Source organism: Merops nubicus, unplaced genomic scaffold (assembly GCF_000691845.1).
Source record: "Merops nubicus isolate BGI_N331 unplaced genomic scaffold, ASM69184v1 scaffold3406, whole genome shotgun sequence".
NCBI lineage: Eukaryota > Metazoa > Chordata > Aves > Coraciiformes > Meropidae > Merops > Merops nubicus.
The window spans coordinates 466-24,943 of NW_008616765.1; the positions used below are offsets into that span (position 1 = coordinate 466).

Below are 24,478 nucleotides of genomic sequence, written 5' to 3' on the forward strand. Positions count from 1 at the left end.
CTTCTCCACGTGGTACCCAAGGTGGCAGCCCTGGGCATGACCGTGGTCACCACCATGTGTCCAGGTCCAGTCCCAACCCTCCCCTAGAAGGGGCTTAGTCCCTGTTGGAGGTTAGTGTCCAGCCTGAGCTTTTGCTCCCTTCCAGCATCACACTTGCACCCGTCTGCTTCTGGGTGCACATGGTAGGGACAAACAATTACAGTGACCTTTTGGGGCTCCAAGAAAAATCAAGTGAGCCAAGAATATCTCCCCTGCTCTTTGCCTGTTACCAGGAGATGTGCTGATAGGTAGAAAAAAAAAAATAAAAAAAATCTAGCAGTTATCTCCCCCCCCCAGTTTTTAGAAAGCTAAAAAGAAAGAGATATCAGAGATTTTCTGATATCAGAGTTATATCACTGGCTTCAACAGTAGCTGAAGTTGTGAAGAGGACATAGGAGAAGTGTTATCTTTGAGACAACCGATGGACTTGGGAGGGAGGAGAAAGCATGGGAGCAATAACCCGAGTGATGAAGAGGAGAGTTATTTCCCCCCCCCAGTTTTTAGAAAGCCAAAAAGAAAGAGATATCAGAGATTTTCTGATATCAGAGTTATATCACTGGCTTCAACAGTAGCTGAAGTTGTGAAGAGGACATAGGAGAAGTGTTATCTTTGAGACAACCGATGGACTTGGGAGGGAGGAGAAAGCATGGGAGCAATAACCCGAGTGATGAAGAGGAGCTGCTGTCTGGAGGAGGAATGTCCCACCACTGTCTTTTTATTTTCAAAGCATATTTTAAAATGCTGTAGAAATAAATGCTCTAAGTGTAGAGCCTCTCTAGCTTTAGTCAACCCAGCTATTTGTTGGCAAAGCAGTAAAATACTTCCCAGTCATTCCTACCAGGCACAACTAAGGACACAGGCCTCCCTGCTCCACAGGGTGCAATCTTAACTCCAAGCTGGAGAACATCAAGGTGAAGGAAAAGAGATATAGAGAATTACATGAATGCAAGACACTTCAGGAACTGTTCCTTCAACAATGCAAATAAGGAGAGTCAGTCCCAGCCCTTTTCTCGTTCACTAGCAGTCTATGTTTTGCCATAAAATAAAAAGTGTGCTGATTATCGGGTCTGAGTAATTAATAATAACAAAAATAAGCAATCAAAAAACCCCAACTCCTCCACTCCTCCAGTCAAAAAGGTTTCAAATGGGTAAGAGAAACCAGCCTCACCTCTGCAGCCTTCTTAACACACTTCTCTTTTGGCTGTTATTACCAGAAAATGCGCCTTTATGTTACTACCTCCAGCGCTACACGCAAGAATGAGGGCAATTCATGCAAAATACATAAAAGATGGTCGAACCTTTCTGAGGCCGGACAGAATTAACTTCGGCTCGGCTTTCCGTGAGCAGCAGCTGGCATTGCACAACACTTTTATCAAATAGCCACTAGAGTGCAGCAAATCATCAGTGTTTCATAGAGAAAAGTCCAACTCTCCCCGGAATTTGCACTTCGTGGTTGTACTCGCACATGAGCTATTGCCACCATTCACCTGATTCTAAGAAAAACAGCCCCAGGACACAAACACGCTGTGCAGCCAGTGCTTCCACACAGACCACTGTGCTTCATTGTTCAACACACCCCAAAAATCTCCCTTTTCCTCAGAAACCTCTGCTATACATAGATACATCAGATCTTAAGTACCATGAGATTATGCAATCATTTTCATAAGTATTATTACTTTCTTTGAGGTCTGTTAGAAGAACAAGAACACAAAAAGACAGTTAAATAACCGATAATAATAATAATTGAAAAGTTACCCTGTTTTACCAGTTGGTATTGCGGGCACTCTTTATCACAGAAGCCGTTCCAAAACACAGCTGGGGAAGGGAAGGGATACAAAGCAGGATTTCACTCCTCTCCTCCCCTGTTCTTTCTCCCAGGTGAAAGGTGTGTGCCTGTACACGATGATGATGATGCTGGTGGAAAACCCCAAAGTTCCAGAAAGGCTGAACCATGCCTAGTATGACTTTGTGAGGCTTTCTCTCCTCCCACCCCCTAAACTCCAAAATTCAGCTTAGCACCCACTTTTAATATTATTTTTCATCTTTTTCTTGCAATCTATGAATCAATGAACAATTTCTTTTCAGTTACATTACTGATATTAGATCAACATAATTCAAAATACTAAAGTTTTTATTTTTTGTTTACTTTCCATACATAAATGTGCCTTTTATAGCATTTAAGTGGTGGAAGTTGTGAGATGCAGGCCATCCACTTCATACACATGAACTGACTTAAGCCGGGTCTGAGCCTGCCTTCATTATCAGAGAGAACTTCTCCATTTCTGTCTCATAAATACTCTCACTGCCAGACACAGAGAGCAGATAGCACTTCTTGGGGTCGGGTCCAGGCTTCAGTAATTCATTTTTCATGTACATAAAAGCATGAGTATCTTCTGCAGATTTCCATAAAGCAGGTTTTACTCTCTACACATTTGCCAGCATTATTTTTGGATTGCTTTCAAAAACTAAGGCCAAGTTCCTCTCACAATAATTTAGAACGAGGAGAACAGACTTCATGTCACCAGCTTGATTCAATCCCATTACCCAGCAGCACCCTAAATCAGCATTTCAGGGATATTTGTAATTATTTGTCCACAGAGCGACATCTGGGCAAGTCCATCTGGATCACACAACTTCAGAGAAAGCTAAAGGCATTCAGAGGTGGCTTTGTTGGTACTAATGAAGCTCAGCTGTGCTTCCATCTCTCCCTGATGGCACCAGAATAGCAGTGACTGACATCCCATGGCACAGTATCTCCTGCCAGCAGGGGAGGGTGTTAAGTGAACATCACATAATTGGCACACAATCCAAAATTCATTCCAATACAGTAAGTAAACGATTTTGGCATGTATCAATCCATGAAAATTTTGTGAGAATCTAGAAAATGATTTTTTCATAAAGAGTAAAGCTTTATCTAAGAGTCTGATGACATATGAAGAACGATTTTCACACCTTTGTTGCCCACATAGTCTGACCTGTATGAAGAAGAGCACGTGTAACATATGGGAATAATCAAGAGCAGAGAGAACAGTTACCTGATTTCTTTGAGCTGTGTGAACACTTATTCCAATCAGCACCTCATAAGAATCACAGAGCCTAAACGCTGTATTTATTTGGTTTTGTTAAGGTGAGGGCAATTCTGAAGACCCTGAAAAACTCAGACATCACAGTCCTGGCGCAGAGCCTGTAGAAATCATCATCATAATGATAACAACAGCAATAAAAATAAACAATAATGCTTATAAAGAGCATCTTCACAAAGAAGGAATAAGAGCAGCAGCACATTTGTCATGAAAGGGCACCTAACGCCAAGTCTTTGAAAATAAACTGCTCTCATATTGTGGCTTGAATATACATCAAGTTTTTTTTTTTAAAAAATGAAACACATAATTTGAACAGTTTTGTGTACCCCAGTTGAATTTCAGGTGCAGGTGTCAGCTAGCACAAGAGGCAGCCTGCCTGGCAAATGGGTGACATTTTCTGTGCTTAAAAGATGCTTTTAAAATGAAAACCTCTCAACCACAGCACACAAGACAGAACAAACAAACCACACTTGGTGGTGTATTACTTTAATTTTTTTTTTTTCCTGTGTAAGATTTAAGATTATGGCCCCAGAAGGGCACACAAAGACTTCTATTTAAGATTTTATCACAAGTAAACCCAGCAGCAGTACTTGACCACTGTTTTCCCAGCCAGAGCCCACATCAGCACAATAGCAACTCTTCCTGATGCACCCACAGGTCTTCACCTGCCTCTAGCAGCCTCCTCCCTGCTCCTAAATCACACATCTCCTACAGAAAACCAGACATTGACTGGAGTTCTATTTCCCAGTCATCAGCTACTTTATCTGTGCTCAGCACAACCCAGCCCCTCCAGCCAGTACTCACCATTTGTAAACAGCTCACAGGGAAATCTCCACTCAAAGACTGAAACATCACCACCTAGCATGAATTCTAGAAGGTTTCCTCTCTGCCCACAGCAATACTTCCCCTTACCAGCAGCTCTGAGAAGACCTAGAAAGATCTCAGACTCCTCAGCAACGAGCCCACCTCAGCTGCCCCCAAGGAGGCTGCTGTGGCAGTTGTCCCAGGGGACGCGAGGAGGAGCATCTGACCCCTTCCCACTCCTGCTCCTCCAGCTGCAGGCGATGGCCAGAACCAGTGCTCCCAGCATCCCGCCCCGCTGCACGTCCCTGCTCACTGCGGGGCAGTTGCACTAGATCCCCTGGAAAGGTGCCTTCCAGCCCAAAACACTCCATGATACTGTGGTTGTCTGAAAGCACAGTGTGCAGTCACACTTGCTCTGAAATGGTAAAGGAAAATGTTATTAAACCCCCAACAAATGCACCGATCTGTGAAGATGTTGCAGCTCAAAGCTTGGGAGCAGCTGAGCACACACTGGGGACAGACATAGATGAGAAAGTGCTGCAGTCTTTACTCCTTAGCAGCACTACATCCTTCATGAGTTGTTTTGACTGGTGCCATAGGATGTATTTCCTCTGTGGTTTGTTTTCAAGAGCTTTGGGTCACTCCCTCCTACCTTTAGCAAGTTAACCCATTTCAGACAGGTTTGTGTCCTGCTGCTCCACGTGCAAACTGTGAGCACTGTGCCACCACAGGTATTTGCCAGCAAACCCCTTAACTAGGTGCTCCACCACTACACACCTGCTCTCTCTAACAGTTCCAGGTAAACCTCTAAGCCACCAGCTTGGTCCTGCCACAAGCAGCATTTAGAAAAGTACCAAGCATGTGAAATTGCTGGGTAGAGGCAGATGAGTGGGTGACAAAAATGATGGACAGTGCAGTGAGGGGTGCCTGCTCTTCACAGGGGTAACCCCATCCATCATGCCCTCCATGGGAATAATGATACTACTAATACCAATACCAATGCTTATAACTATGTGATTACTATTATTGATGTTGTTATTGTTGTTCTTTTTCTTCTCCTTCCCTCTAGGTAACAGGATCAGAAGCATACTCCTCCTTAGCTGTAGCCCTGTGGTTTAATAGTGCTTTTAATGATAGCCATTGGCAGGCAGGGCTGATTTGCCTTTCTCCCATCTCATCAAAAGCCAGACAGTCTAGAAATATGAGTTTAAACAAATGAGCCATTAGTGCCAGCTGGCTACTTCCAATTGAGTTATATCTTTTCTGTATTATATTACATTGTTGCCTACAGGTCTTTACTTCTGCTCTTAATTTCTCTGGCCCTTTTATTACCCAAGTGTCCCATCTGAATAGCATGCAGCAGTAGGTTTTGAGCATTTATAGCAAACACGTTGAAAAAAAAAAATTGACTTGGAAATCTCGGAGCCATTTCTCTGAGGTCTTTTGCATCAGAGAGTCTGAAATACACATTTTGGAGGAGGGGTGGCAGTTACAGGCTTCCCTGAAAATTCAAAGACACCAGAAATGCTGTTGCTGATTCTGGACATTAAGTTACTTGGATATTGAAGTGTCCAGGTTCTCTGGCTAGTCTCCCAGATAGGCAGTATTTCAGTGGTGAAGAGAAAGTCCTGTGTGGGGACATTTACAAATGAATATGTTACAGAGACAGGAAAATGCCTGATCCTGTGGGGTGTGGAAAGATTCATTCAGGAGGAGACTGGCAATTCAGACCCAGTTTGATAGCGACAGGACCTCTACATCCCTCACAGGTTTTAAGCTCTTAGCCCAAGCTTGCAAGTATCTTCTGTATCATTTTGCTATCAGACTTGAATCAACATTCACCAGGAATTTTTTTTCAGTACAAATCACTGAATATAGCTCCAAATTTGTACCAGGGACCGTGTCAGAGTCCAAGTGTCTTACGGAGACTCTCTCTTAAGAAAATTGGTCAGTTTTTCAAACCAACTTAAAGAATGAGTCCTATACCTTCACTTAGAAATGCTTCCAGGTTCACTATGTGTTTCTGAAAACTGTCTCCTTTTTCTAAATAAAAGCTTTTTTTTTTTTTCTTTCCTTTCCCATTTACAATGCCTATAAATGGGTTGTGTTAGTCTGGAGCTTTCCTCTGCTCATTAATATCTATGATACCTGAAATGATTAAATACAGTTCAAAAAAGCCATGTGTTGTTGAAGAGGATGAGAAAGCCTACACTGTGGTTGTATTATCTCTGTACTGTCACCTGCCACTAAATGCACACTTTATTATTTGATGCAAAGGAGAAAGAAAGGGAAATTTACAATCTAAAGAGGAAATGGAAGATGTGCACACAATATTTCTCTCCCTCAAACTTCCATGTTATCTTGCCATAATGAGCTTTATTCCCTGAAACAAACTCTTAAGAGATGCTGCAGCTGAGCTGTAAAAAATATTCCTACCTAGAAACTTCTCAGATGTTATTCTGAGTTATGAATCAAAAGCATCTCATTCCTCACTCCTCTGACCTACGCTGACTCTTGAGAGGAGACAGACTGGCTGGCAGCAGTGAAGCAAAATGAATGTTTCTCATAGCTAGAAATATGCATTTATGTAGGCTGTGCTCAAATTCTTCATCATCATCATAGTCATCACTGCTGGCAACAATAAGTGGGTACCCTAATAAATTGTCTCAGAATTGATGTATGCCTCCTCCAAGGTTATTTTCATGTGGTGGGACAACTGATCACACCAGACTCTTGCCACAGAGTGTAACATACACAGGATTTTTTTTAAAAATCAGCAGTTCTGGTTAAATTCATTTGTGCACAGCTCTAATGACTTGACTGCAGCCACACAAGATGCGTACTGAGCCCCTTCCACCAGGACAACTGAAACAACTGAAAATGATCTCAAAGGGATTTAGACCCCCATAAATTCTAATTTGGATTGTAAATCCAAACTTGGTTTCATTTACATTTCATTTGTACCTCTTAATTTTCTGTGAGGAGCAACAGGGATGAAGTAGACTTAGATTTTTCTCATAGCTCCCACAGAGACACGCGTTCTCCCAAATAGGATGGAAGTTGTAAACTGAAGAGATTTATTTCATGTCATGTGTACATAAATTCTGCCTCCTGGCAGACAGATGGAAGTACAGCAAATAGAAGGAACCTACTTCTAATCATAAGAATACATCTCAACTACATTATCCAGCCCACTTTTCTGAAAGGTAATAAAAATGAGCATCAAGGTCTGTAAGCAGATGCTTATGAAAGGATGAGGGATAAAAATTTTTCCTGCCCTTAACTCTCCCTTTCAATCACATTTAATTACAGACTGAGGACACCAGTTACTTGGCTTGTCCCCTCTGTTGTACTAGCATCTGGACTGCATCAAGCATCTTCAGCCAGCAAAAAGGAGGTGGCTTCTTTTTAACAGTGGCTCAAGGACAGAATCTCAAGCCATGACCTGGGCAGAAATATGTTGGTTTTTTTTTATGCTCAAGGACCTGGAATAGGACCAAGAAATTTAGGGATCATCTCCTAGTTACAGGGAGTGGAGCTGTCTTGGGCTGGTCGTCAAACAGCTCTTATGCTTTTGTCTACCCTTATCTGCAAACAGAATGCTGCAATTACCTGTTTCCTTCATCGTGCCCCTTCACAGAGGAATGCTTTTTTCATGGTGGGGATCCAATGACAAGGATGACCCTCCGCTGTAGGATCTCACTGACTATCTTCAAACTGAAGTATTTTTTTAAACCAAAAATTATCAATGTATTAATTTCAGTGGGAACCAAGAAGGCTCCTTGAAATGAGAAGCTTGAAATTCTCAACTGAAACTATCAAAGAACTTTAGAAGTCCCTTCTGCAAAAACATGTAAGAGACAACCTTTTGTTCTGTGTTCAGACCCTGCTGCGTGAGTGTGCATTGCAGCACTACATTTTAACCAAGTCACTGTAAAACTGAAACCTTGTAATTACATCTCCATCAATCATCACCATCTCCTCTATTTGTCTGCCAGCTCAGAAAGATTCACCTGGCATCTACATACCAGATCAGATTCTTTTTGCTTTTGTAGGTCAGCATCAGTGGCAAAACCCCATCCCTTGGTTTTGGGGTTCTGGGAGGGAGGTTTTTTTTTTTTTTCCCTTTTAAAATTTCCCTTTTTTAGCTGTTTTTTTTAAAAAATTTCCCTTATTTTTTTAGGATGTTTTACAGATGTACTGGCTTTGAACTGCTGACAGATGCAGGAAGTTGGTTTTAGCTAATATAATTAACTAGGATGACCTTCAAAACTCACAGGGTATTGGCACACACTCTGTTGTACCTAGAAACCCCTGTCATCCATCAGCTTTGTGGCCTTGAGCAAATGATATATTGCCAGGTTTTTAGCCATGAAACTAGGTAGGCAATGCTCGCCTACCGTCAGTGACTTAGTAAGGATTAATTAGGTAATGCTTTTAAAAGCCTACCAAATCAAACACCAGAGCAACACTATGCCCAGTAACACTGCCTGTTGTTCCAGCTCCTGGCTGTGCTCCAGGAACGGGTCTCACAGAAGAGAGAGACAAAGGGTAAGTGGGACACAAATCAGGAGAATGGATAGAGTAGTTTCAGACATAGAAAGAAATGATTCATTTTGAGGAGTGGCATGCGCTGTCACTATGTTATAACATGCTAAATGCTGTCTGGTAATAACCTTGGGGTACCTTGTGAGTAGGGAGAGAATTTGGGATGGGGAGCCAAGGGCACAAGAACTAGTCATGGAGGGAAGAGGAGAGGATCTGAGCAGAGAGAGCAGGGAGCAGCAACGGTGCCTTTTGACACAGAGGTGAAAGCATCCAACTGAAGAAAAGCTTCAGACTGCTTTCTCCTCTCACCATCAAAAACGTTTAGTCTTTGTGCTAGCTATTCCTGCTCAATAAAACCAGAGAAGGGCTATCTCAAGTGTTACCTCTGTGGTTATGGCACTGACACGGCACAAGGCTCAGATTCCTGGCCTGAGTGAAAGAGCAAAAACCCCCTACTTGTGTCTTCCTGATCCCTGCTAAGGTGCTCTACCCCCAGGCCCTGAAACCAGCCTGTTAAATAATAATAATAAAATAAAATAAAAAAAAAAAGCTATCATTGCTCTTTAGAAGGGATTTCTTTGCATGAGTACTTGCTGTACACATTTTGAAGATTATTTCTGTTTCTTTCTGACTACCAGCACACAGGAGAATTCTGCCCTTCTAATGAGTCATGAACATGCAGTTTTGCAAGTCCCACTGGTGATCTCAGATGCCTCAAACCCTACACAGAAGCTCCTTCAATCATGTTATGAAAATGCCATGGTCTGGAAATGTGAAGAAAGGTCCTGGAGGTGATCAACAGAAGCAGACCATAGCTGGAACCCTCTCAGATGCTGGAAACTAATACTCCCAGGTTCTAAAAAATACATACATGGTATATTTAAGTATAACCAAAGGGTAATTTTATTCAGCTTTCACAGAACCCTTTAATCCACAGGTTCCCAAGGGTCTAGAGAGACAGTCTGAAAATTACCGATAGGAAGAATAGCAATGAAGGCATGGAAATGGAAATTGCCATGTCAGAGGTTAAGCGTGTGTATCTACACCATATTCTACAGGCAGCCCCAAGGCCAACCAGAGGATAAGAAAGCAAGGCTGTGAACAGAAAGCAGGGCACGTTACCAGTGCCTAAGATGATGTGTAAAGGTGCTCTGCTGCGTTCCGACTCCCGCTCAGCACAGATGTCAGTCAGACCAGCGTCAGGGCGTGCTGCCTGGGCGGGGTTTGTGCTCTGCTCTGTTCAGGCAGCTGCTAGGAGACAGGAAAGAACACAAAGCTCTCAATTATTCACCTAGAAAAAACATGACCTGTCACTAATCTGCTTTCCAAACAATTTCCAAAATAATTTCCTGTCATCTTTGCAGTTTACTAAAAGGCACTACTTTAAAATATTTACATTTGATCAAAGCCCAAAGAATATCCATATGCCCGTGCAACAGGAAGCGAAGCTCCCTGATCCTGCCTCCCTTGGGCTGCAGCATTGACCTCAACTACTGAAAAAAGAAATACACCATTTTATAAATTCGGATAGTATCTTTATCTTGGGTTGGCAATACAGTGGTTTGATGATTTAGTATGTTTTCTGTAACTGTATTTGCCACAATTAACAAGGAATTTTGGATTTAATTGAGAAGAATTCTCCCATTTCACTGCAGGCACAATTCAAAGCTTGTGACACCCACCAGAGCAGTGCTCCTTGCCTGTAACATCCTCAGTCACTTTGCAAGGAACAGGAGCACAGACCATGAGCTGCTTCCTCCACCACCCTCTGGGGCTCCTACCATTTTTCCTTATGCTCCCCATAAAACTCTCAGAGGATGCACCTCCTAGCAGAGCATATTGGGATTTTTTTTTTTGAATCCTGTGGTACAGGGGGTTTGAAGGAGTGGCTGCCAGACTCAGAAAGTCACCATGGGAAACACATGTTATCCATCAACCAGAAAAGAATACGTGCTAAAAATGGGGCAGTAGGAAGCACCACTAGTACTTGAGGTAACATCACCACGTCTAGCCAATATTGACATCTGGTCTTTGCAGTTTCTTTGCTCTTGGATAATCCCCCCAAATGACTTGTGCAAGGGAGAGAACAGCTCAGTAGTCCACAAACACCTTCATTCACAAATGTGTTAATATACATACTTTTTTTTTTTTTTCCCCTGAAACCAAGAATCCTTAATCCTGCAATCAGTCCTGGAGCAGAACTCTTGGTTCTTGCTCTGGTACCATCTCTTACAGTCATTGGCTGTCACAAGGTGTGTCAGGTTCCTGATAAATTCTACACTGCAATTTAATGCAACTTTTCAGCGGATATTCTGTGCCTACCCAGATTTAGCCCTTGCAGTTTTGAGGGAAGCAACCTTGCCCCAGCCACCTGCCACATTCAACTATCTACTTTTGTTAACTAATTAGAGGTCATAATGATGAAAGAGGTTATATGGGCCAAATTTCGAGTTAATTCGCAAGTTCATAGCTGGGTTCTGGCAACAACTTTAAAGAAATAATGCAACATTTATACAGAAATACTGCTTTCCTCTCTCTTCACCTTGTAAAGGCCATTTTTACATTACAGTTACATTTTTACTGTGATTAAATGTTCCCGTCTTCCCCAAATATACACACCCTCCCTCTACTCCTGTACAGGCGTGTCAGGGCTTCTGCTACAGCAGCTCTTCCTGCAGGAACCACACATGTAGCAGCTGGACCTGTGGCACTGAAATTGTAACTCCTTCACCCAAAGCTGTATTTTACCAATCCTTTGTTAGTAAGAAAGAAACTGAATCTCCTGAAGCAATTTGGATCCCTTCTCCAACTAATACAGTTACTTTTTTGACTCGTGGTCTTTTCTTAAGATGAGTTACGTATAAAAGTATGAGTGTACAAATTTAAAAGAAAGCCCTAAGCTTTAGTATACAATTCTAGGAGAGAGCTGGTCTGTTTTCTGAACTGTGTCCTGGGAACCCGTTTTTAGAAAATAGATTAGTCTGATTCCTCCAGGTATGTGTATAGTGTATATTCAAGACCCAGCAAATGGACATTTGCAGCCTCTGAAATATTTAGTGCGAATAAGGAACAAAAAGCGTACGCATGAAAGCACTGGGTTCCTTCATTACAAAAAGCCACCAGGAGGCAGCATGTTAAAACATTTGTGCTATAAAAGGATATCCACAACAATTAAAAAAAACCCAAAACCTCTGCCTCTCTCTCATCTTCAACCTGGCATGTAACAAATGTATTCTTGCTGCCAACGCCCTCCTGGCCATTATGCTTTATGAATTGATCTCTCTCCCTCTCAACATACCTGAGATCAGTAGCAATTCCACTGCTGCCAAACAGCTTACGGCAGGCACGGTTAAAATGGAAGTCTAAGTGATTTCTGGAATAGCATTTAGTGGAAAAAAATGAGTAAACAAAGTGATATGACAAAATATAAAACCTTCCAATAGACCACACTGCTTTTGCTTCCTCTGGGGTTTACCAAAACATTCCAAACCCTTGAGCTCTCGCCTGACTATTTTTCTTTTTGTTTACAAAAACACAGCAAAATGGTGCCCAAAAGGAAGCACTGAAAATTTCACAAACCCAGGGACACGCTCCTGCTCTTTGGACGGGTGATGCACCTGGATGTACAACTCCACCTGTGCCTCTGACTTGTTAATTCACACACATTACACATTTCCCAATGCAAAACCCATCATTAACTGGGAAATTAAAACACAAGCACAATGTCAGCAGAAATCACAAATTTATTAATCCTTAAATATATCAATCATTTACCATTATGGCAAGAAATATGTACACTGTGTCCCATGGTAAACTGCAGTGTTCCAAAATGACAGAAGTGTATAATTCAGTTGTGGTGGAAAGAACAAATCACAATTTCCTCATGTCTTGGTGTGGAAGACAAACTTGGTCTACAGTAATACGTCAACACCACATGCTATGTTAGACGTATTAAAAAAAAAAAACAAACACCCTACACCCAATTTGTTAATTTTAAATACAATTATGCCACTTTTAGCCGCTTCACGAAAAAAAGTAAAGAAATTTATGTGAAAAAAAACAAACGAGGCCATTACTTTTTTCACAGATCCCATTGGCAGGTTAATATGGCTCAACACATTTATTGTAGATGCTTATTTTAAATATATATTGTTTAAAATCACGTAGTAATTATCAGAGAAGCTTAAATCCATCTACCATACATCCACTAGTAACAACATCAAAATGTTTAAGAAATGCTTTTGATTAGTAATTAACACAGAAAGGTGAAATGATACAAATTAGGAAGCTTTCCCATTTTAAAAACTTCAGGCTGCTGAGTTGTAAATTTTTCACTGCTAAAAAGAACATGGATTGAGATGTCATGCACTATACAGCGCTGCAGAAAACAGTTAGCCCTGCTGGGAACACAACAGTTAACAAACAAAACCAAGAGGAAATAACCCATCTCTGTATATTTCTATTAAAAACGGATGGGAGTAAGCTTAAATGCTTGCAAGGATGTATTTTCCCAGCAAAACCAGTCCCAGTTACACAGTTTGTGTTGTGAACTGACCCCGAGCGCATTCGGGCGTTTGGAGCAACGGACCGGGGGCCAAAACAAGCTGTGAGTGCTGCCCAGATCGTCCTCCTGGGCACTGCCCGCTGTGCCACGGGCCCCAACACACCAAGAGCAGGCTGAGCGGGAAGAAGGGGTAGAAACAGCTGTGGAAGAGTGCTAGAGTCCTCTTAGAAAACTGGTGTAGCCACAACACATTTCCAGCGAACAGCAGCAGCACTGGAAAGTTAGTAAACTCTTCATACCAGGCTTTTAAGGCCTAGTATTTCTCCAGTATATTAATCCCACAAATGGTCTACAGCTTAACCAAAATTCTGTATATTTTAAAGCCTCCTGAAAAAATTTACAGTACAGCCTAAAAGCAATAAAAATCTGTCTCTATTCTTCCATTTTAGTCCTCACCAAGTGCCCCTCAGTCATTGCTTAGCTCTTTACAAGTTTTAATTTTGGTTTATCATCCACCAGAAACTTTCAATTAGCGTAGTACGAAAGCAAAGGTAAAGACTTAAAAGTAAAAAAGAAGCAGCTGCTGGCTCACCAGAACATTGACAGTTAATCCTGAAGTGACCAAGCCAGCAAATGATGAGATTTTTCCAGTTTACATAAAGTAATAAACTAAAAAGGCTTCAGCTAGTACAAAGCCAAGATATTATCACTTCCACATTTATTAGTGATTTTGTCCATCTACATGCTCTAATAAAAATCTGTTGTACAGTAAGGGAGCTGCCAGCGGAATTCCTAACTGTTCCTACCAGAACCAAAGCAAAATCCTGGGAGCTGGGGGGAAAAGGAGGAGTCAAAAAACAGTTCTTAAAAAAAGAGGGTAAAATGTAATTTTTTTTCTTTCTTTTTTCTTTCTTTTTTTTTTTTTTATAATAAACAGGATAGTTTTTAAAGTTGTCTGTCAAAACTTGGCATAAATGGAGAAAGTGACAAATGCTTCTGTATCTACTCCTGTCCATCAAATATTTATTTTTTTGTCTTTTATGCCTTGTTTTTCTCTATTTGCATGGAACATCACCTTCACTGAAATGTTAACAGTGTACAGATGGCATATACAGCAACATGGTGCATCACGAATGTGTTAGATGAAGAACCTTCACAGCTTCATGCACTCAGAATCATGCATGAAGAGAACGGGATGGCCGGGATGGCAACCAACCAGGTACGCTGGGGACAGAAAACGCAACAGCGGCACCGCTGAGATTTTTAGCTAGGAGGAAGGAGAAAAAGAAAACAACAAATTGCCATTACTGAAGTAACTTCACCACCAGATAACAATACATGCTCAAGCGTTAGCAAATACTGTTTAAAACAACCTCCTCAAGTTCATTTAACACAATAATGTGAAGAGAACCAAGGGAAATGAAAAAAAACCCAAATGCTCAGGCAAAGCATTCTTTTATTTTTCAAACCACTTTACAGACATTTTCCATCTTTACAACATGCCATAGAGGCTGTTAAAAAAGGAAACTGAGGCAGGAAGCCCAAGTGCCTTAACCGAGGTTCTTAAATTCAGCTGTGAACCTCGGAGTTGAACTCACTTCCTCAGCACATACATCACAGACACTGCCACGCACTGAGAGTCTCATACAAAAACTGAGCCAAGTAACCAGGAAGAATCAGGTGTCATATACATGCAAGGCATGCGAGAGCCAAATGCAGAGAAAATGAAAGAAAAGGGAGGTGTAGGCAGGTGATTAACTTGCTCAGCTCAGAGCATCACTTGCATTACCGTAGCATCTAGGGGCCGAAGTCATGGCTGGGATCCCGCTGTGCTAGGCACTGTACAAACACAGAACAAACTCTTTACTTCAGTTTTCCTGCTGTTTGGAAGTGTAACAAGGTCTAAGGTGTGGTAAATGAGGGAATATAAACCTGGGAATCTCAGGCCTGAATTTAAGTTTGGGAGTCAGTTTTAGGTCCAACAGCCCTTTGACTGCCCATATCCTGCAGGTCCTCTCTGTGCGTGTGCAGGCAGAGTTTGGCAGAAACACATCAGCACAAGTTCTTAAGAACATGGAATACAGAGAAATATTTCGTACCATCAGTCCTATCACTCAAAGAAACAATGGACAAGATAGAAACCAAAGTTTGCCTTGTCAAGACTCCAGGAAAAACTACAAATAAAATTTGTTATAAACCAAATATACATTTGTGCTCATATTCCTTTCCAAATGAATCATCTGCCACAAGGGAACATTTCCATACACCTATAACTACCAAAGAGCTCAGTTCTGTCCTTCAATTTATGCACACTGCTTATTGCAGTCCTGAAGACACATAAGCTACTGGCTTTGCAGCAACTGATCCGACATAATCTAGGATACCCTGTCTGCAAAAGCAGATCACAGCTGTAATTGCTTTTGCAAGTTTATTTGATTTGAAATTCTTCTTCAGATGTTAGTGAAGATACTTTTTTTATTATGGAAGTGCCATTATTATCTAAAGTATATTGGTAATAATTAAAGAAAATAGCTATTTATTTAAAATATGAAAAAAGAAAGGAAGGATAATCTAGAACAGTATTTTAATTAAATTACTTCTGTAGTTTTCCAAAATGGAGTTATTGGTACAGTGCTGCTCTGACTGCAAAAAGTAAGAGTGAAGTTCAAGGGTTATAGAAGGTGCTACATGGGAATCTAACAGTTAAACTTGAGAAGATGGAGATGAAAGAAAGAATATGTAAAATAACTAGAAGAAAAATGGCAATGGAAGGGGAACAATCAGCCTAGAGGAGACTCACTAGTCTTTGCCAATGAGCACAAGCAGCAGGACTGATCTCATGTAGTATACTTACACTTAGGTGGAAGGCACTATAAATACCAAGGAAAACAGGAGTATTGTGCAAGGTGAACCCAACAATCTTGAGGGCTGGATAATCCAGAAATGTTACATGAAATAACAGGAAGTACGAAGCTGCACACTCAGTGAAAGTTTCTATAGACTTGTTGGTTGGAAATGACAGTTGAGGATAAGTATGTGGCTGTCTTAGATGATCTGCTGATGTGACATAGATGACAAAAGTGCAAAAGTCAGGCCAGAACACCGCAGGTCTGGCATTCTCAACAGGGAAAAGAAAGACACTGTGAAGTTAAATAAAGCTCTGGCCACAACTATACAGAGTATTTCAGAAGAAGCCAAGCTAATGAAAAGACCAACTTCAAATGGAAAAAGACAGTGAAGGACTATTAATGTAGCAAGGATAATGGAGATCTTAACAATAACAAAAAAAAAGCCAACCAAGTTAGCATTGTTTATTTGCCCTATGAAAATAGAAGGTGGGAAGTGATCTTATCGGCCTTCATATAAACCAGCTCATGTCTGCATACCAACCCCAGTACAGAACAAGGATGAAATAAGAATAATCAAGAACACACTGAATACAACTAGAATTAATGGCTAGAAAGTAGGGTTTCTAACCCTCAGACCAATGATATTCTAGAACAGTGACAGGAGCAAGTAAAAACAAAAAGACCTTTCCTCTTTTGTGCTGTCTCCTGTAAATAGGTTTACGTTAAAAAAAAAAATCAACAATGGACATTGCCACCTTACCCCCAAAAAAGCCCCAGAGGAAAAGATTAATGCTCTAATGTCTCTAGTTCATGTCATTCTGCTCTAAACACTTACTAGGACAAATGAACCTCTTTCACTTCTGCTTTCTGGCTCTACACATACCCAGGGCAGATCCCTTGACAAAAAATTCCTTTATGAAAATGTCAAAAAAATCTACATAACACTGCATTTCAAAAAAATGTAACTACTCTGTCACTATTGTCTTTGTAAACATTGGCAGTGCAGCTGGAATGTGAAGAAAGGACGACATGGTTCCTGGCCCCATTGGTTTCACATTTTTAAAAAGAATGCTATACTTATCACTAAGTAATTGAATGACTTTTTGCTAAATAAAGAATAATAATAAAGAATTCATCCCCACTGAAGTTCTTCATTCTATCATGTTCCTTGCTGTATCAAGTATTATTTCATATTGGAGACTAGTGTTGCTGTTGAATTTGGGAAGAGCCTAACCCAAGCCAGAGGTCAGCAAGGTTGGGCTCTGAGGGACACGGCAGCACTAGCGAAGGCTGCAGGCAGAAGAAAAGCAAAGGACCTGAGCAGAGCCTCTTGCAGAAGTCGTGACTCTTTATCTTGTTACTGCAACTATGAGCCTGCTGTAATTCACACTGCTGAGAATCTGGCTCAGGGGATTGAGGTTTGAGTGCGTTGAGAGTCATTACATGACTCTGAGGGTATGAGAGGGCACCCAGAGATGGCTGAATGAACAAAAGAGGAAAACGATGGTGGGGGAGATCTGAGGCTTACCCACGTAGATGTCACATCTATCAGACAGTGACTATTCATCAGTTAAGCAGAGAGAGTGTGGGAAGAGATAAGAATGTGACAGGTACTTGTATGACTTAATTTACAATGTAAACAGTCTCAAAACCAACTTGCAGTGAATGTAACTATGCCTGGGTAAGTAGAAGTGGCTGGAAATCACAACAAATATTGCTCAAGTTTCAGTTTTTCTGAACAGCAATACTTTTGTCCTTGAAACTTTCCAGTCAGCTCTAACAGCTCCATGTATCCTATTGCTTTTTATTTTTCTCAGGTTCTCCTGAAATTCTCATTCAGGTTTTCCAATCCTAATTTGTTTGACTTCTATTAAGCCTTCTCTACATCAAAGCAGTTTTCTGCTCTTCAAGCTGTCAGTTAGGGACCGTGTTGGATCAGTGGGCATCACAGTTGAAAACAACAACAACAAAAGCATTATTTAAAAAATATTTGCACCAATACTATACACACGCTACTGAATATAGCACACACTGCATGAATGGCCACAAGAACTCACACTACCAAGAGGACGGTTTCAGATTTTTTAAGGCCAAAAGCAGCTATGAGACTATCTGGTGTGACCTACATAGTTGAAGCTTGTGGTCTGAATTGTTTCTTACTTGATAGGTACTGTTGGTGACCCTGAGCGGTGGAAATGGACGTTCTGCCACTTCCCATCGCGGCGGTGCCAGACGCGGGTCTCCTCCGACTGCATGGTCTTTGGCATGCCGCTGCCGTCCATGTACTGCGTGAGCCGGATGTACGCGATGCAGGCGGCGTCCTCGCCCACCAGGTGGACGTGAGGATTCAGGATAATGGTGTGGATTGGCTTATTACTTTTGGATAGAGCTAGGAAACAAACACGTGTACAGAGGATGAATTAAGTTTGCTCTGCGTTAGCCAAAACAACTCATCTCGCCAAATTTTACAATGGAAAAATCTCAAATAGCAGATACAAAGGAATAATTATTGTTTACTGATAATCACGACTGACAACTAGCTCAAGTATGTTATAAAAATCAGCATATCCACAGCATAAAGCATGTTTTCCCCTTTCCTCTAAAGAAACCAAATTTTTAATAGTGCATATTATTTAATCCATGCACCCACATGGAGTAGGTATCTACATGGATTAAATAAAGTGAAGGCCACAATCTTCAGCTTCCCAACTGAGTTTTCCCAATACTTCAGCTTGGCTCCTGTGTCTCATGTCTAATGAGAGTTGTACTTTATATTTGCAGTTAAAGTAACTCAGCTTTTAACCCACTCTTGTGACATATTTTATTAAGTGCTGACATCTATGAAAACTAAATGGCAGTGGGAGTGAAAGGCAATGTGTTAAGGCAAAATAATGGAAATGCTGTTTTGGAGGTGAAAGATAATTTGGGAATATGGTAATCCCATTTTATGCTCACACATTTCTGAGAAATTACTGGATAAACTGGTATCTTCACTTAAAGTATTTTATTTCCTTTTGAATCAAGTCTGCTCTGAAACGGTTAACTACATTACATGATCCTCCAAAGCTTTATTAAATCCACTCTATGGGTAATTTTTCTTTCTTACAGCTGACATGACTGTAATATATATAATCTATATAGATGTTTTCATATATATACACACACACACAAGCAAACGCACTAATACAAAAAAAGACAGCTGCTGATCAGATCCTCAGCAGTACATACGGAGTAACTGTAACATCTTCCTCTATCTATCACATACTCAATGAAACTGCTGACTCTTAGTTGCAATCACAGTAATCACATGATTTGGTGACCTTTATTTTATGTATGCTCACAGCACGAGTATAAATCATCTTTTGACAAAAAAAAATGACCACCAAAGAAGGCATCACAAGTCAAAGGTACGACAACTAGGAATTTGTACCTGTGACTCTGAAAACTGCTTCTGTACAATCCAAAGGGTATTTTTTGTGTCTCACATGATTCTTTAAGCAAGACTTAATTATACTTTTTTCCTCAATGGAAAAAAAAATAATGTATGAGAGTTATCTATGGTTTGTTTTTTTCTTTTATACATCTTGATTTTCTCTTTCCAAATACCGGAAACTTTCCTCTGCTACTCAAGGTGCCCTATGATGTGTGAATGAACACAACAGAAACAGACAGAAACACACATACAGCAGAACTTCTTTCCTCTCCCCTAATGCATGAATTCCCAAACTAATAACTAGACCAAAGAAACCAAATCATAAGGAACAGATGAAGATTCACAGTGCTGAAAAAGGAGTATTTACCATTTTCAAAGTAAAACCTGTGGAAGTCCATCCCTTCTACTAGATTACCCAGTGCTTCAGGTTCAAAAGACGTAAGGCCCGGATCACAGATTTTTCTGTGGAAGAGAGGAAATTCTGTAATAAAAACGTGCAGTTATGTAATATAACTTTGGGGGGATTACCTTTTAAATATTTCCTTTACTCCCATCAGACTGTTACTCACCTGTGCCTTCACACTGGAAAAGAACAGAACTTAAATGGGGAGAAGCTATGGAGTTCTGGTTTCACCTCAAGTAGTAAATCTGGCAGCTTACTTCAGGTGGATTAAATCCCATATAAATCATCTTTTGACCAAAAAGAAAGACTGCCAAAGAACATCCCACATCAACGATATTACAACCAGGAACTTTTACTTGTGACTCTGAAGACTGCTTCTGTGCAATCCATCATCATTATTTGAGGAAGCTTTAAATGATTCTTTTTTACAGTGACAAAATTTAGCTAAGAAATTGGAATAAGTTTACACTTGACATTTGTACAACGAAGGTTTTAATGTGATCATACCAAGCTGAAATTTAGTGCTGCCAAGCCTTTAAACAGGACAAGCAGCGTCACCGTTCAATTGTGAGGCTTCTGGAGAATCTATCCACAGAAACACACAGAAATGCTGGGAAGGGCTTTCCTGTACTTTTTGCCTTTTTTTTTTTTTTTTGATGTAGGAAGGGATGGAATTGCATTTCCATCAAACAGGAAAGCTGACAGGGAAATCAGTCTGCCTTCCCCCAGCAAATTCTTCCACAGTGCTCAGTTGAGGCTGGTGGAACCTAAATTCCATGTAGTCTTTTGTACTCTGAAGTACAAATGGGATTCTAGTCAATATCAATCTCTAGAAACAATAAAGATTTTCTGCTAAAGAGGCTTCTACTGTGTTTTCTGGATTCTAGCTCATAAATGTGACTTGACATTTGTAGACGAAGATAGGTCACTGCATATTTGGCATCATGATTATGATCCTGTCTGGGCAGAGCAGTGATGAACGCATCTTGTGTTTCTTGGGGGCATCAGAGAAGGAACTTTAACAATATATAAACACAAACACACACACTCATATCTAAATACACATATTTACATATAGAGCATCAAATACATCAACTCTCCTCACTCCCTCTGAACTGAGGAAACTTACGTGTAAGCTTCAAAGTCCCCATTGTTGATAGCTTCAATCAACTGCTCAGTAACCTTGATAATCTCCTGCTTACGAGCTGGAGAGAGATACAAATGCAACTCTTAAAATGAAAGGCAAAGTGCAAAGTGCCAGCTGAAAAAACAGCCATAACAAAGGGATTCTGTCATTCCTCAGATTGTGCTACAGCCATTTCTCTTCCTTTTCTATGACCAAAGGACATGATGTTATATTGCTGCTTTACACTGTTTAGGCTTCAGTGTACTGTATTCTCGAGGAAATTAATCACATGTCAAGATCAACCCACTTTGCTATCATGCTTCTATAATCACCTTTCCTTTGCTGAAGGATCTGCTGGTTAAAAAGCAAAACCAAACCAAACCCAAACACAACTCAAATTAGAATTAAAGGAAACTGGTGATTGTTTTACAGGTTATGCTCTAATGTTTCATACACATGTGGGGCCTTTACCTTGCAGATCTCTTATGCCAATTTTTAAGAATCTTGGTAACACTTGGTGTTTGCTTTGGTCAAACATGTACTTTTAAGTTAAGAGAAGTTTAGATCCTAAGCCTGTAATTGAGATTGCCTGGTGCAAAACGGAGGGATTACATATTAACACATCCACATCCACACAGGTCTGATTACAAGAGTGTCTTTCAGCTCCGACTTGTATGACTGTGCCTATCCTTTGATTGTAAAATGCTTAATGTGTCTGTATTACAGTAAGTCTCAGATCATTTGGTGATATTACAGTACATCTACTACTACTAAATGCTAAAAAGTGACAGAAGTACAATACATTAAAACAACAGGCAGAATGTGAATTTCTAGTAAGCATATTCAAACTCAAGCAATGTTTGCATACATCTCAAAGGCAAAAATATGTGAAGCAGTGTCTCCTTTATCTATTGACCAAGAAGTAAGCCCACAGCTCAGTATTTGTTACTGTTGGCAGGAGTCACACTAAAACAGTTCAGAGCAAACAAGTGCCTGCACAGCAGTATAGTTATTACTAATACCAGTTACTCTAGGAAGGCAAAGTTTAAGAAACTTTATCAAGATGGAAAAACTTACTCATTTCACTTTGAAAAGTGACTTCTGCTTTTAAAATCTTGGGTTTTGAGGAACAGAAGTTGATATTTTTATTCTGTGTATTCATCATTTGGTAAAGCTCAACTTTATACTGATGAAGTTCAACCTGAGTGCCACTGCTCTCACATACAGATCTTTGTGAGTTTAATCACACAGAATGTTAGGGATTGGAAGGGACCTCCAGAGGTCATCGAGTCCAACCCCTCTGCCAGAGCAGGACCATTTACTCTAGGGTGGGTCACACAGGAACGCATCCAGATGGGGCTTAAAAGTATCCAAGGCAGGAGACTCTACAACCTCCCTGGGAAGCCTGCTCCAGTGCTCTGTAACCCTTAATGCTAAACAGATAAGGGAGAGAGGTTTTACCAGTATATTTGCAAAGATTTAACTTACATTCAGTTCCCTACTAAACCTCAGAAAGACAATTTGGAAGACCAAGCTTGAAATAAAAAGAAATGCAAGCAACCGGCTGTATTATGCAAGCAACAGTTGCAATCCTCCTGCACACTCCTGCAGATGGACTAATACACACACAAATGTTGCTTGGAATGTTAAAACCAAAGTACTGAGAGAGCTCACATTCTTCTTCAAGAAGAAAATGTTGGGAAGCACAGGCAGAATGCAAGTTTCCTATGCTGTACTGCAAGAACAGGTAGTGTGGTGTTAAAGAACCTTTTCCTGTCTTTCATGTTCCACCATCTCTTTTAGCAAGTGCAAACCTAACACATTCAGACAAAAAACACCAAAAAGAAACCATCAAGAAAAAGAACAATGGAGAAAAAAAGCAGATATAAAAATCTAGCAAGGTGTTCTGTGAGTAGCTCTTGCCTGCTAGATAGCGTGATTATTAAGAATGTCTCAAGTATGAATTGCCTTCTTTTTCACAAAGATTGTGGAAAGAACACAGAATTTTAGTGAAGAGATGTTTTGACTGCAGATCAGCAATGGATCCACTCATATGTTTAAACAACACAGACCAAACTGTGGACATTGTATGGCATGGTCAGCACAAGCCAAGTGGCAGGATGGCTGAGTAAGAAATAATGGTGCAATGTTAGAAAAGTCTGGCAAAAAAGAAATGCAGAATATGCAGACTTCAAGCAGTGAGAAAAAGGCGAGCTTTGCACGCTACATCTCACAGACATATAACTCAGCTGAAGCTTTAGATTAAATAACCTAGGAACACATTCCAATCAGAGACTAAGAAATTACAGACTATTCAATCAGACAGTGGGAAATGAGGTAAAAACCTCTGATGAGCTGTTACATAATCATGAGATCATGTCATTAGATAACTGTAATGTAAGCAATGAAAATGTCAACAAAGGTACTGCAGTTTCCACGTGCAAGAGACATAAAACCACACGGATGCATAATTTTACTGTCACTTGGGTAGAGACAACTGGCAATACTCCCTTTTTCATTAACATCAGTCACTTCTTTTCCAGGTTTTAGCAAGTTAACTTAAACGTTACACATACTTTGACAGGGGACAACAAACAACAGCAACCATCTGAATCTATTCACTCCCTGGCATCTGTTTGTGCCTTCAACAGTATGAGCAGCAGCATGAGATTCTGTGAATCTAAGATTTTGAGGCTTCATTTCAGTCTGAATGAGAAGAGAAATTTTTGCCAAAATATATTTAAAACATTCTTTTGGGTCCATCAAAATGTTGCATTTTCTATCATACCTTTGATGTTGTACTATATCACAAGATATAATTCAACATCAACCCCAGAAGGAGGAAACGGAACCGTATTTCCAACCTGCTCTTTTCCCTGTTTTTATTTCCAAATTGAAATTGCAGCACGATACTCATTTTCATGAAGCTTTCTGACAGAAGCTACCTAATATTACAGAATATAGTTCCAGCAAAGTTCCTCTGGGCAGTACTAACATACAGTAGAGCTGTGCCTGCTGACCTGTCCATGGAATATAAACTGCATCCATCAGGAAGCTCTACAGGCCAGCAAAGGAGGTCAAGGCAGTGTAGCTGGCTCAAATTAATGACCAGTCCAATTCCAGCACTAGTGTCAGTTCTTCCAGTACTTGTGGAAAGACCTCACAGTTGATGATGTGGACCATGAGGAAAACAAAGATGTTGCCAAATCATCTGCTTCCTGATTAATTTCTCAGATTCTCTACAGAATTGCAAGTACCACGTGAAACTGAAAATGGAAGCAATTACACTACTGTTCCCTTTCATCAACACACAATTAATTAAACACATATTAGAAAATTAGATTTCTTATTGTTTTGTCATCTGATATGCAATCTCATTGGCAGGAAGTGAGTAGGAGCCAAAGAGAGGTGGAGCATAACTTAGAAGCGGGAATTCCAGAAATTAGTTATCCTGTGTGCAAAGAAGCCCTCTTCACTCTCAGCCCTTACTCATTTGATGACAAGAGTGGACATTGCAAGAAAAAGGTGGTCAGGAACAAGGCGGTGTGAAATCATCACACCAGATCTCAAAGACTGATTAAAAATCTCAGTGGCCACTGTGATTTCACACAAACTTCCTACTGCTTGGTTATGGGGATCTTTTTTACCTTAGCATTTTATACTTGCTGTGGGTGTGGGTGGAGGGAGTC

General features: G+C 40.5%; 1 protein-coding gene across 1 annotated transcript in view; it reads right to left on the reverse strand.

The window, feature by feature from the left end:
* Positions 1-13,907: 13,907 nt before the first annotated feature.
* Positions 13,908-24,478, reverse strand: part of LOC103775460 (calcium/calmodulin-dependent protein kinase type II subunit delta-like) — a 45,923-nt gene continuing 35,352 nt past the window's right edge. The window contains exons 13-17 of the mRNA XM_008942916.1: positions 20,793-20,868; positions 19,628-19,722; positions 17,988-18,216; positions 14,768-14,817; positions 13,908-14,245 (exon numbers count right to left, since the gene is read on the reverse strand). Of these exons, the coding sequence (XP_008941164.1) occupies positions 14,811-14,817; positions 17,988-18,216; positions 19,628-19,722; positions 20,793-20,868 (407 nt within the window). The 3' untranslated portion in view covers positions 13,908-14,245; positions 14,768-14,810. The remainder of the gene's footprint in view (positions 14,246-14,767; positions 14,818-17,987; positions 18,217-19,627; positions 19,723-20,792; positions 20,869-24,478) is intronic.